Source organism: Anomaloglossus baeobatrachus, chromosome 8 (assembly GCF_048569485.1).
Source record: "Anomaloglossus baeobatrachus isolate aAnoBae1 chromosome 8, aAnoBae1.hap1, whole genome shotgun sequence".
NCBI classification, from domain to species: Eukaryota; Metazoa; Chordata; class Amphibia; order Anura; family Aromobatidae; genus Anomaloglossus; species Anomaloglossus baeobatrachus.
This window is the reverse complement of record NC_134360.1, coordinates 188,470,287-188,483,331: the sequence shown is the minus strand read 5'-3', so window position 1 is coordinate 188,483,331 and position 13,045 is coordinate 188,470,287. Positions and strand designations below refer to the sequence as shown.

The following is a 13,045-nucleotide window of genomic DNA, read 5'->3' as shown; positions in this document are numbered from 1 at the left end:
TTTGAACATAGTAGTGCATCATGTCAAACTTCCCTCTTTTCTAAAACGTGACACACACTGGAACCCCGAAAGACCCCGTAAAAGTCACTGGGGTCCCTCTGCTTCCATTTGCATCAGTTACGCAACGGATCCATTGTGCAAATGAATCTGTTCCATTTATACAGGAGAACTCCCCTCCGGGCTCATTCAGATGGCAGTTTTTCACGTACGAATGACCATCCACGTCTATGGTGCTATTTACATGTCTGTGTATTGTTATTGAGCAAATAGACCACACCAAAACATGGCGATTGTGATTTAATTTTGAACTGAATCACAGAACAAATTCTGAAGTGCAAATGTATGGGTCCATGAGAAAGCAGCTTGAGAAAACTATCTAACGTGAAACTGATGGTATAAACTGCCACAAGAAATGAACATTGGTGGAAATCATATCCCCAACAATAATCAAAAAATATCCGTTTATTGCGTACGAGAAATCAGATGTCTGAATGAGCCATAAGAAATATGTTCTACTACCATTTTTTTAAGATCTTCTGAATGCAGGGTATGTGCACAGTGAGTCTTTTAGAGCAGTTTCGCTCCAAAAATTGTATAAAAGAAAACACTTAATTATTCATTTCATTGTAAAACCTTTCTGCTGTTCATATGTTTGCTTTGTTGAACATTGTTCTTCTGCTTCAGATTTTTTAAAAAAACAAAAACCCTGGAGGGGAAAAAAAGAGTGCAGGTCTCTACTTTGCATTGTAAGGGCTCATGCGCACATAACTGATGAATATTCTGCAGTGATTTTACCGCACATGTGCGCTTCAAATCGCTGCAGAAACACTGCATAATGGATGCAGTTTTTTTTTTTTGTAGAAAAAAGCCGATTTCTTGCGCTATGGCTGCTGCCCCCACCATACACAGAGTGGGAGCTGCATCCATAGCGCACGGAATAATGGACATGCTCATTTTATGAATGCAGATTTGGGTAAAACCTTTTAGCACCCAAATCGCTGCGTTCATAAAAGCATTGTGCGCACGTCTCATGCACAATCTACATAGATTGTGCTGGGGACGCAGGACGCATGCATTTACGCTGCAGTGCTATACGCAGCGTTAATTCATGCAATTACGCAACGTGCGCATGAGCCCTAAAAGGTGCCAAGGGCAGTAGTAACAGAAGAGGGCTTAAATTTACTCACCTTGGCACGCTAGAGAAAAGGGTGATTAGAGTAGTAGTGTATCCCACTTGTCAGTACCTCTAAGTAAGTTGCTCCCGTGCCACTGTCCCTCAGCAGGGCATCTCTTCTTCACTAAGGTCCCCATTATCACTGGCCTGACAATGTTTCTGCACATCTTCGCAAAGCTTGCCTGGTTGGATGTCTCCTTTGCTCCGTCTGCCTCTGGGGAGTTCAACTGTATCCCAAGCCTGATTCTACTCTTCCACCTTCTTTACATGTCTTCTCTCTCTTGCTTCTACTAAAGACTTGGAAACCAGAAACTACTTTCTTCATATATCCCCTTACCACACCCCACTGTGAGCCAACCGCAGCTAACCCTGCCATAACTGCCCCTTTCCCAGGCATCTGTTGTTAAGAGCTAAACCCTTCTCTGTACTATACATGAGTGAACAGAACAGTGACCTCTTGTGACCATTGGCAGCACTGCAGCCATATGGGATCCATACAGGTTACATTAAAGGGAATCTTGCAAATCAAAAAAGGTCCGTGGAGCCTCTGTTAGGAGTCTCGAAACAGAAAATAGCCATATATCCCTCCGGGAAGGACCTAGCCAAGCAGTGGCTCTTTTTAGGAGACCACCATAATCACCATATTAAGTGGCCCTTTTAGTCAATATGCAGCTCTTGACGAGTTTAAAGATATGACAAGGGAAATACCAAGGCCAGCTATCCATCCACAGACAGCTGTTTCGGGGTATTGCACCTCATCAGTGTAGAGTAGGATTCTGGCCAGGTGGGAGCAATGCCTAGTAGACCAGCAAGACAAAGCAATCACGGACCTTGAGTGTTGAGCGCCTTTGCTGGCTGCCGGCAGTGTTTTCTCAGGCTGGTCTCCCTGAGAACAGTGATTGTTTTGTCTGGTTTGTCTACTAGGCATTGCTCCCACCTGGCCAGAATCCTACTCCACACTGATGAGGGGCAATACCCCGAAACAGCTGTCTGTGGATGGATACTTGGCCTTGGTATTTCCCTTGTCATATCTTTAAACTCGTCAAGAGCTGGATATTGACTAAAGGGGCAACTTAATATGGTGGTTATGGTGGTCTAAGAAGAGCTACTCCTTGGCTAGGTCCTTCCTGGTGGGATATATGGCTATTTTCTGTGTCGAGACTCCTAACAGAGGCTCCATGGACCTTTTTGATTTGCATACTTCCCAGGGGCCAATGGACCTAGGATTTCACTGTGTTGAGCGTCCTCACTGGCTGCCGGCAGTGTTTTCTGGCTGGTCTCCACGAGATCAGTGATTTGTATAAGATTATGTGCGCAAAGATGAATTTCTGTCCGCACTTTGCTTTTTTTTCTGCAGCGTTTAATTTGCATATTTTTGGTCAAAAGCCATGCAGAAAAAGAAGCAGAATGCCAATTGTTTTTGCCATTTCTGTAGCGTTTTGCTAACATTGCAGTCAATGAGAAATGGCAAAAACCAAGAAACTTCAAATTTCCTGCGTATTACCTCCTTTTTAGGTGCAGAAAACATGCGTTTTAGACAAACAAAACGCATGCTTTTCTAACATTAAATTAATGGAATAATATGTCCCTTTACACACACACATAATCCGACAAATAAATTAAAGAAACTTCTGATTTTTTTTTTGCTATTTTTGGAATTATGATAAAACCGCTATATTTTCAAGAAATATAACTATTTTATTTACTAATTCTAAAATTAGCTATGTTTTGCTTTTTTTTCTCTTTTCTCATTCTGTTTGACTATTTAATCTTTATTTAGCAGTGTCTTGATGTTCAAAACGCAAGTGGAAACGCATGGAAAAAGCGCTAAAAACGCATCTAAAACGCGGTAAATACGCATGCGTTTTTAGCGCTAAAAAATGGTCAAAAGCCATTTTGTCAAAAACCAAGGGCTTAAAAACGCGCAGAATAAACTGCAGGCACTACAACGCAAAGTGCGCACATAGCCTTAAAGGGAATCTGTCAGGGCCAATATGCACCCAGAACCAGTAGCAGTTCTGGGTGCATAGTGCTAATCCCTGCCTAACTGTCCCAGCATCTAGTAGCATAGATAAAGGGATCTTTAGAAAAAATATTTTTAAAGATATTTTATCATATGCTAATAAGCAAGGGGACTAGTCGCAAGGGTGTTAGTTCCCCTTGCTAGTCGACCCCATTAATATGCTAGCACGCCCGCACGCCCCTGTGGGTGTGCTATCATGCTAATGAATACACAGGGTCAGAGGATGGTCGCTCACCTCTCCGCTGCCGGACGCTGGATTTCGGCTCCGTGTGCATGACCCTGGCTTATTAGCATACAATAAAGGATCTTTTGAAATTATTTTTCTAAAGATCTCTATCTACTACTAGATACAGGGACTGTTAGGCAGAGATTAGCAATATACACCCAGAACTGCTCGTGGCTCTGGGCGCATATTGTACCTGACAGGTTCCCTTTAACTTGGCATAAAAGGCACACTTATAATAAAACCATTGATGTCTTCAGGGGGGCACACCACCTAAGGTCCACCCTCTTCCAGAAGCAACTCCTGATGAAATCTGCTGCAAACCAGACACTAGGCAAAAAACTGCAAACAAATAAGTACCGTATTTTTCAGATTATAAGACGCACTTTTCCTCCCAAAAATTTGGGAGGAAAATTAGGGGTGCGTCTTAAAATCTGAAGATAGCTTTATCTGGGGATCCTGTCTGTGTGGCGATCAGGTGCCTGTGGCTGCGTGTGGGCGGCAACCGGGTGCCTGCGTGCGGGCGGCAGCCGGGTGCCTGTGTGTGGGAGGCGGGCGGCACCGACAAGCACCCGACTGCCGCCCACACGCAGCCACAGGTACCCGGCTGCCACCTGCACGCAAGCACAGGTACCCGACCGCTGGCACGCAGGGTATGCGGGCCGCCTGCCACTGTGCGTGCGGCGGGCGGCTGTGCAGCAGGTTACCCAGTTTGTCCGCGGTCCCAGTTCCAAACGATGGCGCCGGGCGCGTGCGCAGATAGAGCCCTTGGATGAGAGCTCCATTTGCGCATGCGCCACTCCAGGCGCCATCATTTGAACCGGTGTAACGGGGGCAGGGGGCGCCTCGGGGGTTGTAGTCGCGGTCTCCCGCCCAGGGGGCGGCAGGCTGACCCCTGGCCCGGCCGTCACTGTTAGACCAGAGGTGTTTGTGGGGCAGAGTGTAGGTGGCAGGAACGCTTCCATGTGGGCAATTTGCTTCTCGGTAACACCTTTTTCTCTCGGCTCACAGGCCTCTTCACCACTCCCAGTAAAGAGCCACAGACAGGCAGTTGATGAACCAAGAAACATTTTATTGAACACAGCTTCCGCTCTTCTTTACACCTTTCAGCATCAAGTCACTTTGGTTTACAGGTTAAACTTCTTGCTGACGGTTTCCTCTTTCCCCGGTAACTTTCCCTCGCCTGCAGGGGACATGCGTTAACCCCCTAGTAGCTGCACACTGAACCCTGTTTCACTGTAGGGCAGATCTAGCACAAACTACCGGCTCCGGATAAGTTCTCACCTTTCCACTTCTTTGCCGGGGAACTACTTCACTTGTTTTCTACGGGCGTTCCCATTTACCTTCATTTCTTTGTCAGGGCACTACCCTTCGCCTGCAGGGGCCACTTGTTATCCCCCTGATAGCTGCACTGCACTGTAGTACACACTACCGGCTTTGGGACTAGTCTTGACTCTTCCACTTCTTCTGCCACTGCAGCACTTCCACACTCTGCCCCGTCACCTCAGACTTCTTTCTCCAGTCACATCTCACTGCACACTGCATTCAGTGCCCTTCCTTCCCCACCTAGGCTGCCCTGCCCCTTCCTTCCCTGCCACTGTTACCAGGGGAACCACTGCTCTACACTGGCACCTAGTGGGGAAACAGTTTATGACAGGTAACATTTTACCATTAACATTTACAATTTGCCACCATACTACTGTGGCGCGTCTTCAGGGGGGGGGAAACAGCTCCTTCACTACCAGGGGTCCGACTACCCCTTACATTGGGACCGCAGACATTAGGACACTCACCGCACCGGCCTGCTGCACGACTCACCCGCTGCCGCCACCAAGGACGCCGCGGCTGCCACCACCACGGACGCCGCTGCGCCTGTCAGCACAACCTCTTCCTCCTGTGACCCCGCTTCACCACCACTGCTGCCCCCCTCCGGTAAGAGAACACCGGAGTATAAGACGGACCCCATTTTTATTTTTTTACCTTTTTTATGTCTAAATTTGGGGTGCGTCTTATAATCCGGTGCGTCTTATAAAGCAAAATCTGCCACACGCACGGCCCGCCCATATGCTCTGCCGCACGCACGGCCCGTCCATATGCTCTGCCGCACGCACGGCCCGCCCATATGCTCTGCCGTACGCACGGCCCGCCCATATGCTCTGCCGCACGCACGGCCCGCCCATATGCTCTGCCGCACGCACTGCCCACCCATATGCTCTGCCGCATGCACTGACGCCCTTGTATACCACTGGGGAGTGGAGGCCAGAAGTGAGCACACGATTGGGTGGGGAGCGGCGACAGCAGGGGGTGGGGACAGAGGGTAGCAGCCGTTGGGGGAGAGGGGCAGGGGGCAGAATAGGGTAGCACCTGCAGGGGGGACGACAGAGGCTAGCAGCAGCGGTGTGGGGGGCAGAGGGTAGCAGTAGTGGGGGGGGAGGGGAAGAGACAGAGGGAAGGGGTGGGACTACCGGTACACTCACATAACGGCGGGTGACAGGGGGAAAGTGTAGTATGCTGTGAGCTCCACAAAGATGGCGGTGATCTCCTCCCTCTGCTGTGATCTGGAAAGCCCAGGAGGCTTGTCTAGGAAGCAGACAAAATACGGGAGATAGGGTTGCAGCCCGACAACTGTGTTCTATGCACAGGGACTGCCGTATTCGAGGTGAGTAACTGCTGTTACACACAGCAAATCCAAGATGGCAGCCCCCAGTATTTCAGTGAAAATAGAATTAAATAAAAACTAAAACAGTGAATTTAATTTTTTATTAAATATACTTAATTTCATAATCACTATCAATACAAAAATAAAAAGTGACACTTTCCCTTTAAGGAAACTATAAAAACTCTCAAAGAAGTGGCCTCAATTAGAACAATTTTCCATTTTGACTGTCACAAAAAAAAACCTGTGAATTTTTATGTAAAAATAACGTTCCTGGTCCTAGTTTTGTAGCTTGCTTTAAGCTCTTTAGGTCTCCAAAGACGCCGAGAGGTTAAAAGTCGTCACCTGACCCTTCTTCAGGTCATTTTCCACTTGGAAGCTACTCACTGGGTTATTCACTACAAGTTTTTTTTTGTTTTTTTTTTTAAAACAAAGACAAAAGTGCTGAAGCATCACTCTGATCAGGAATAGCAAACAGACACTGCAACACAAAGCCCCCTAGGGGCATTAGTAAAATCAGTATACTATGTGCGCACCTTGCGTAGTGTCCATGCTGCAAATTCTGCAGTGATTTGGCAGTGCATGAATCGCTGTAGAAACACTGCGTAATGGATGCAGTGTGTCTGCAGAATAGATGCCCATTTCATGCGCTCGGGATGCTGCCTCTCCCATAGGCTAGTTTCAGACGTCCGTGTTTTAGGTATGTGTGACATACGTTTTTAACACGGATGTCACACGTACCCATGTTACCCTATTGTGCACTCTCACACGGCCGTTTTGTCACATGGACCATGTGGCTCTGCTATTTCACACGGAGACGTGCCAGTTTATTCTCCAGCAGCACGGATGTCGCACGGACCGCACACTGATGTGATCCGTGTGACATCAGTGTGACCGGAGAAAACACTGGTTTTTAAATAAAAATTTTTTTCTATAGTTACCTATATCCAGTGATGTCTCCGGCTCCTGACCCCCGCACATTATTTTCATTGACTATTCACCGCAGTGAGCAGCTGAGAGCAGGGGCACCGCAGAGACAGCACCGCCGAGGACAGCATCGCTAGTGACAGGTGAGTATCCTGCCAGCAGTGTGTGTGCAGGGACGTCCAAGAGGTCATCGGATTTCCTAATGAACTCTGATGACCTCCTGATGACACCCCTGCGACAACTGCGCTACAGCGAGTGTCACGATGGTGACTTCCAGGGGTTCATGAGAGTTCATTGGGAACCCTGATGAGTCCCTGGATGTCACTGCACAAACTGCTGTATACTCACCTGTCACCGGCGATGTCCCCAGCGATGGTGTCCTCTGCTATGCTGTAGCCAGCCTGTCCCCGCGATGCTCCGGCTTCCAGATCCTCAGGCAGTGAATAATCAATGAAAATTATGAGCGGGGGTCAGGAGCGGGAGGCAGCAGAGCCGGAGACAGCATCACTGGATACAGGTAAGTATAGAACATCTTTTCATTACAGAGACACGTGTTTTACCTGGTATGTGTCACACGTATGCAAACACGGATGTCACAAGTGTGACCATAACCCTGCGTGTGACAGGTACCTGATTAAACATGGACGTCTGAAACCAGCCATAGACAGAGTGGGAGCAGCATCCAAAGCGCACGGAATAATTGACAAGTTGCATTTTTGAAGGCAGAGATTTTGTCAAATTTTTGACACTCAAATCGCTGCGTTCAAAAAAGCATTGTGCGCATAGATTATGCATAATCTTCATAGATTGTGCTGGGGACGCAGGACGCATGAGCTTACACTGCAGTGCTAGACGCAGTGTAAATGCAGGAAATTACGCAACGTGCGCACATAGCCTAAAGTTAAAATAAAATTTCAAATAAATAAAAGTTCAAAACCCCCTCCCCCCCCATTTAATATAAAAATATACAACAAAATATACATTTGGCATTGCCAATTTATCAAAATATAAAATCAAATAATCTGATTGGTACATGGCGTACTGAGAAAAAAAAATAAATCAAAACACAAGAATTACGTTTTTTTGGTCTCTACAACATTGCATTAAGCTGCAATAACAGGAGATCAAAACATTGCATCTATCCAAAACTGGTATAATTAGAAGCATCCGCTAAAGACGCAAAAAATAAGCCATCACTGAGCCCCAGATCCCGAAAAAATGAGAATGCTAGGGGTCTTAGAAAATGGCGACAAAAGGCGCAATTTTTTTTCTTCTTTTTTTTAAAGAAACGTCTGAATTTTGTTCACCCCTTATATAAAAGTAATCCTATGCATGTTTGGTGTCTAGGAACTCGTACTGACCCGGCGGGTCAGAGGGTCACATCAGTTTTACTATATAGTGAACGCCTCGAATACAAAACCCAAAAAACAATCATAGAATTGCCTTTTTTTTTTTTTTGCTTGCAATTTCACTACATTTGGTATCTTTTTCCCATTTTTCAGTACAATATGTGGCAGAATGAATGTCATCATTCAAAAATGCAACTCCTCCCGCAAAAAACAAGCCCTCATATGGCAATATTGACTGAAAAATAAAAAAAAAAAGTTATGGCTCTCGGAAAAAGGGAGGAAAAAACGAAAAATAGAAAATGGCCCGGGGGTGAAGGGGTTACTACGTCTCCCATCCTCGCTCTGGACGCTGTGAGAGTTGTAGTTTTATCTCAGAAGGAAAAAAAACAAAAAAAACAACTACGTGGAAAGTGAAAGCTGCACGTAGACGCCGCGTACACTCTGCGCATGCGCAGTAAGTATCTTTGCCTAACGTTAGTGGGGCCGACCAGAGACCTGCGCGCTGGGGATCTTGACTACGGAGAACGTCCTATCTGCGCCTGCGCGAGCAATAACAATGGGCCGTCGTCATTGCTGAGCGCGTCTTCGCTACCACGTGATCGAGCTCTATATAAGGAAGAGCTCAGCCTGCTGGATTACTTGTTCGAGTAGAACGGACGCCTTCATAATGGCGTCAACGAGTCGGTGAGTGACCCCTGAGGTTCTTTACCGTTACCTGCCCGGTTGTGTTATGTGCGGCAGTACGTACGGCTCGCTTTACGGCTGCTTGTTGTTCGGGGCTGGGCAGACTGTTCTGGTTCAGGCTTCCTGAGGATATGGCTGCTCCCAGCTGTGACCACAACAACTCCGCACAGGAGCCCGAGCCCCTGACTTCCCCCACACACCTGACCCCAAACTGGCCTGGACCCCCTAACACCCACAGTTATAAAGCCGTGTGTGTCCCACGTGACTGCCTCAGTTAAAGGTCTCCGGGAAAGCTGGGGTCCTACCAATATGGCGGCCTTAAAGGGACAGTCCCCTAACGCTCAGGTTTACGCAATTTGCTGGAAACTGCCAGTCTACTGATCAGGACAAATAGAGGGCAACACTGCGGGGGATTTCTGGGGAGACCTCACACTGTGAGGGATTTTGGGGGACACTTTGCAGTGTGGGGTGGGGGGGTGTTTCGGGGACTCGCGTTGTACTGTGGGGGGACACTTTGCACTGTGGGGGGGTGTTTCGGGGACTCGCGTAGCACTGTGGGGGGGACTCGCGTAGCACTGTGGGGGGGACTCGCGTAGCACTGTGGGGGGGACTCGCGTAGCATTGTGGGGGGTTGTTTCGGGGACTCGCATTGCACTGTGGGGGGGGTGTTTCGGGGGCTCATGTGACCCTGCGGGAGGTGTTTCGGGGGCTCACATTGTACTGCAGGGGAGATTTTACACTGGTGGATTTAAGGGGGAAAGCTTACACCCTGTGCCACTTTCTTTAGCTCCGGTCCTTTTATTCTGTGGCTGTTGTGTGCAGCAGATACTTTAACCTGTGGCTGAGCTTCATCTGGAGCACCAGGATGACTGCAACCGGGTCCTTCTAATCAGGTCCCTGCTGTGGCATCCATTGTGGTTCTGTGACATCTTTAGTGGGTGCAGATGTCACAGAGCCACAATGGATGCCCCCCCCTCCCCCTCACTTCTCCACTTAAAGGCTGCTGTCGGAAAATTGTCAGTGGTTACACAGCAGCAGTTGGCGCTTGTTTAGATTGTGCGACATGTTTCACGTGAAAACAATTCTCTGAAGTCATGTGACAAAAACAAGCATTGGGCAACAGGTAAATTGCATGCGAGTTGCGGTTGTTGTTATGTATTGACGTCTATGGCAAGTGTCAAAGGGACTTGTGACAGACAGCAGCGGGCACTACCATGCTCAGGTGCTCTGTAGTCGTAACTAGTGATGAGCGGGCACTGCCATGCTCAGGTGCTCGGTACTTGTAACTAGTGATGAGCGGGCACTACAATGCTCAGGTGCTCAGTACTTGTAACTAGTGATGAGCGGGCACTACCATGCTCAGGTGCTCAGTACTTGTAACTAGTGATGAGCGGGCACTACAATGCTCAGGTGCTCAGTACTTGTAACTAGTGATGAGCGGGCACTACCATGCTCGGGTGCTCAGTACTTGTAACTAGTGATGACCGGCCACTACCATGCTCAGTACTTGTAACTAGTGATGAGCGGGCACTGCCATGCTCAGGTGCTCGGTACTTGTAACTAGTGATGAGTGAGCACTACCATGCTCAGGTGCTCAGTACTTGTAACTAGTGATGAGCGGGCACTACCATGCTCAGGTGCTCAGTACTTGTAACTAGTGATGAGCGGGGACTACCGTGCTCAGTACTCGTAACTAGTGATGAGTGAGCACTACCATGCTCAGGTGCTCAGTACTCGTAACTAGTGATGAGCGGGCACTAGCATGCTCGGGTGCTCAGTACTCGTAACTAGTGAGGAGTGAGCACTACCATGCTCGGGTGCTCAGTACTTGTAACTAGTGATGAGCGGGCACTACCATGCTCGGGTGCTCAGTACTTGTAACTAGTGATGAGCGGGCACTACCATGCTCGGGTGCTCAGTACTCGTAACTAGTGATGAGTGAGCACTACCATGCTCGGGTGCTCAGTACTTGTAACTAGTGATGAGCTGGCACTACCATGCTCGGGTGCTCAGTACTCGTAACTAGTGATGAGCGGGCACTACCATGCTCGGGTGCTCAGTGCTTGTAACTAGTGATGAGCTGGCACTACCATGCTCGGGTGCTCAGTACTCGTAACTAGTGATGAGCGGGCACTACCATGCTCAGGTGCTCAGTACTCGTAACTAGTGAGGAGTGAGCACTACCATGCTCGGGTGCTCAGTACTTGTAACTAGTGATGAGCGGGCACTACCATGCTCGGGTGCTCAGTACTCGTAACTAGTGATGAGTGAGCACTACCATGCTCGGGTGCTCAGTACTTGTAACTAGTGATGAGCTGGCACTACCATGCTCGGGTGCTCAGTGCTTGTAACTAGTGATGAGCTGGCACTACCATGCTCGGGTGCTCAGTACTCGTAACTAGTGATGAGCTGGCACTACCATGCTCGGGTGCTGAGTACTCGTAACTAGTGATGAGCGGGCACTACCGTGCTCGGTACTCGTAACTAGTGATGAATGAGCACTACCATGCTTGGGTGCTTGATCATTACTAGTCACAACGTATCACCATAGGAGATCTTTACAATGGAGCGGCACTCTTCAGCCTAGGCAGAAGCTGGCTGTATAGCGCAGCTAGCACCTGTCCTGTAAGCAGGGTGCTTGGGTACTGAACCTGCACCATACACTATACACTGATAAGCGCTTGCCTGCTGTGTCATATCTTTCTGTGAATTTCACATTTTGCAAAATCTATGACCAAATGAATCCACCTTCATTACCTGCAGATCCACTGTAGCAGTGCCCTGCCTGTTCCCTGGTGGGCTGGTGCCGGAGGTACCTGGCGCGCTTATTTTCCAGGATCCCGGGGAGCAGCGTTATACACTGCTCTTTGGTTTTACGCTTTGCCGTTCGTAGTTGTAATATATTCTGCTAATCGTAGTTATGGCTTGAAGGGGTTTTTTGTTTTGTATTTGGGAAGTTCTTCACCTTTCTGATGTATTTTATTGTCTTTAGATCTGTTTGCGATCAGTGAATAAGCCCCCTCCTGTTTACACCCGCAGGCCGGTAGCCTGCACTTCTTCAGTCCTGTTCTCAGCAGGGCAGCAGTACCTGTGTCCAGTCCAGGCCATGCTTTGTGAGATAATAGGATGTCCTCTACTTAACCTATTTTATATGGGTCTCTGGGGGTGGGGGGAAAAGAGGCTTCTGACTGGCTGCAGTGGTAACTGGATAGACCACTGGAGACATCTGAGGACGTGGTGCAGGGCCACTTTGCAGGGTGAGCATCTGGGGTCCATTTAATGTCATTGTCAATAAGTGGATGACCCCTTTTAAATAAGGCAGAGTTCACACCTGCATTAAAGATCAGATGCGGTCATATTTGAGAGTTGCACAATGTCAGACACCACAAAGGGTCCCCAATATACCGCATTACGTTAGTGGGGGCCATCGTTTGCTGAATCTGGCGTTCTCAGGTTCCCTTTAAAGCCAGAGAACCAAAACTGTCAGGTGTAATATGCACCCAGCACCACTAGCAGACAGTTCTGGGTGAATATTGCTAATCCCTGCCTAACTGTCCCTGTATACACTAGCCTATGCTAGAGATCTTTAGAAAAAGTTGTTGTTTTTTTTTTTAAAGATCCCTTATGATATGCTAATGAGGGCCGGGACTAGTCACAAGGTCGTTGGTGCCTGTGCTCATTCCGCCCTCTTAGCATGGCAGCATACCCACAGCGGCATACTAACATGGTTTTCAATGCCCAGCATCATCAGCGGTGACGCGCGTACCTATGTGCGTTGTCACTGCTTCAGAAATATGGGCTTCGGGTGAGTGCATGATCAGGATTCCCGGCACTTCCGGTCATGCACACTAGATCTCTCTGAAGCCGGGACACGCTCAGCTGGCTTCATACTGTGCATGACCGGAAGTGCTGGGACTTGTGATCATACGTAGTGACCCTAAGCCCAGCGTTCTGATGCAGTAACAATAGATACGCAGGTCACCGCCGATAATGCTGGGCAATGAATAGC

General features: G+C 48.3%; 1 protein-coding gene across 1 annotated transcript in view; it reads left to right on the top strand.

Moving 5' to 3' along the window:
* The first annotated feature begins 8,872 nt into the window (after positions 1-8,872).
* GTF2B (general transcription factor IIB) overlaps positions 8,873-13,045 on the top strand; it is a 39,568-nt gene continuing 35,395 nt past the window's right edge. Inside the window, exon 1 of the mRNA XM_075321018.1 lies at positions 8,873-9,036. Coding sequence (XP_075177133.1) covers positions 9,020-9,036 — 17 coding nt within the window. The 5' untranslated portion in view covers positions 8,873-9,019. The remainder of the gene's footprint in view (positions 9,037-13,045) is intronic.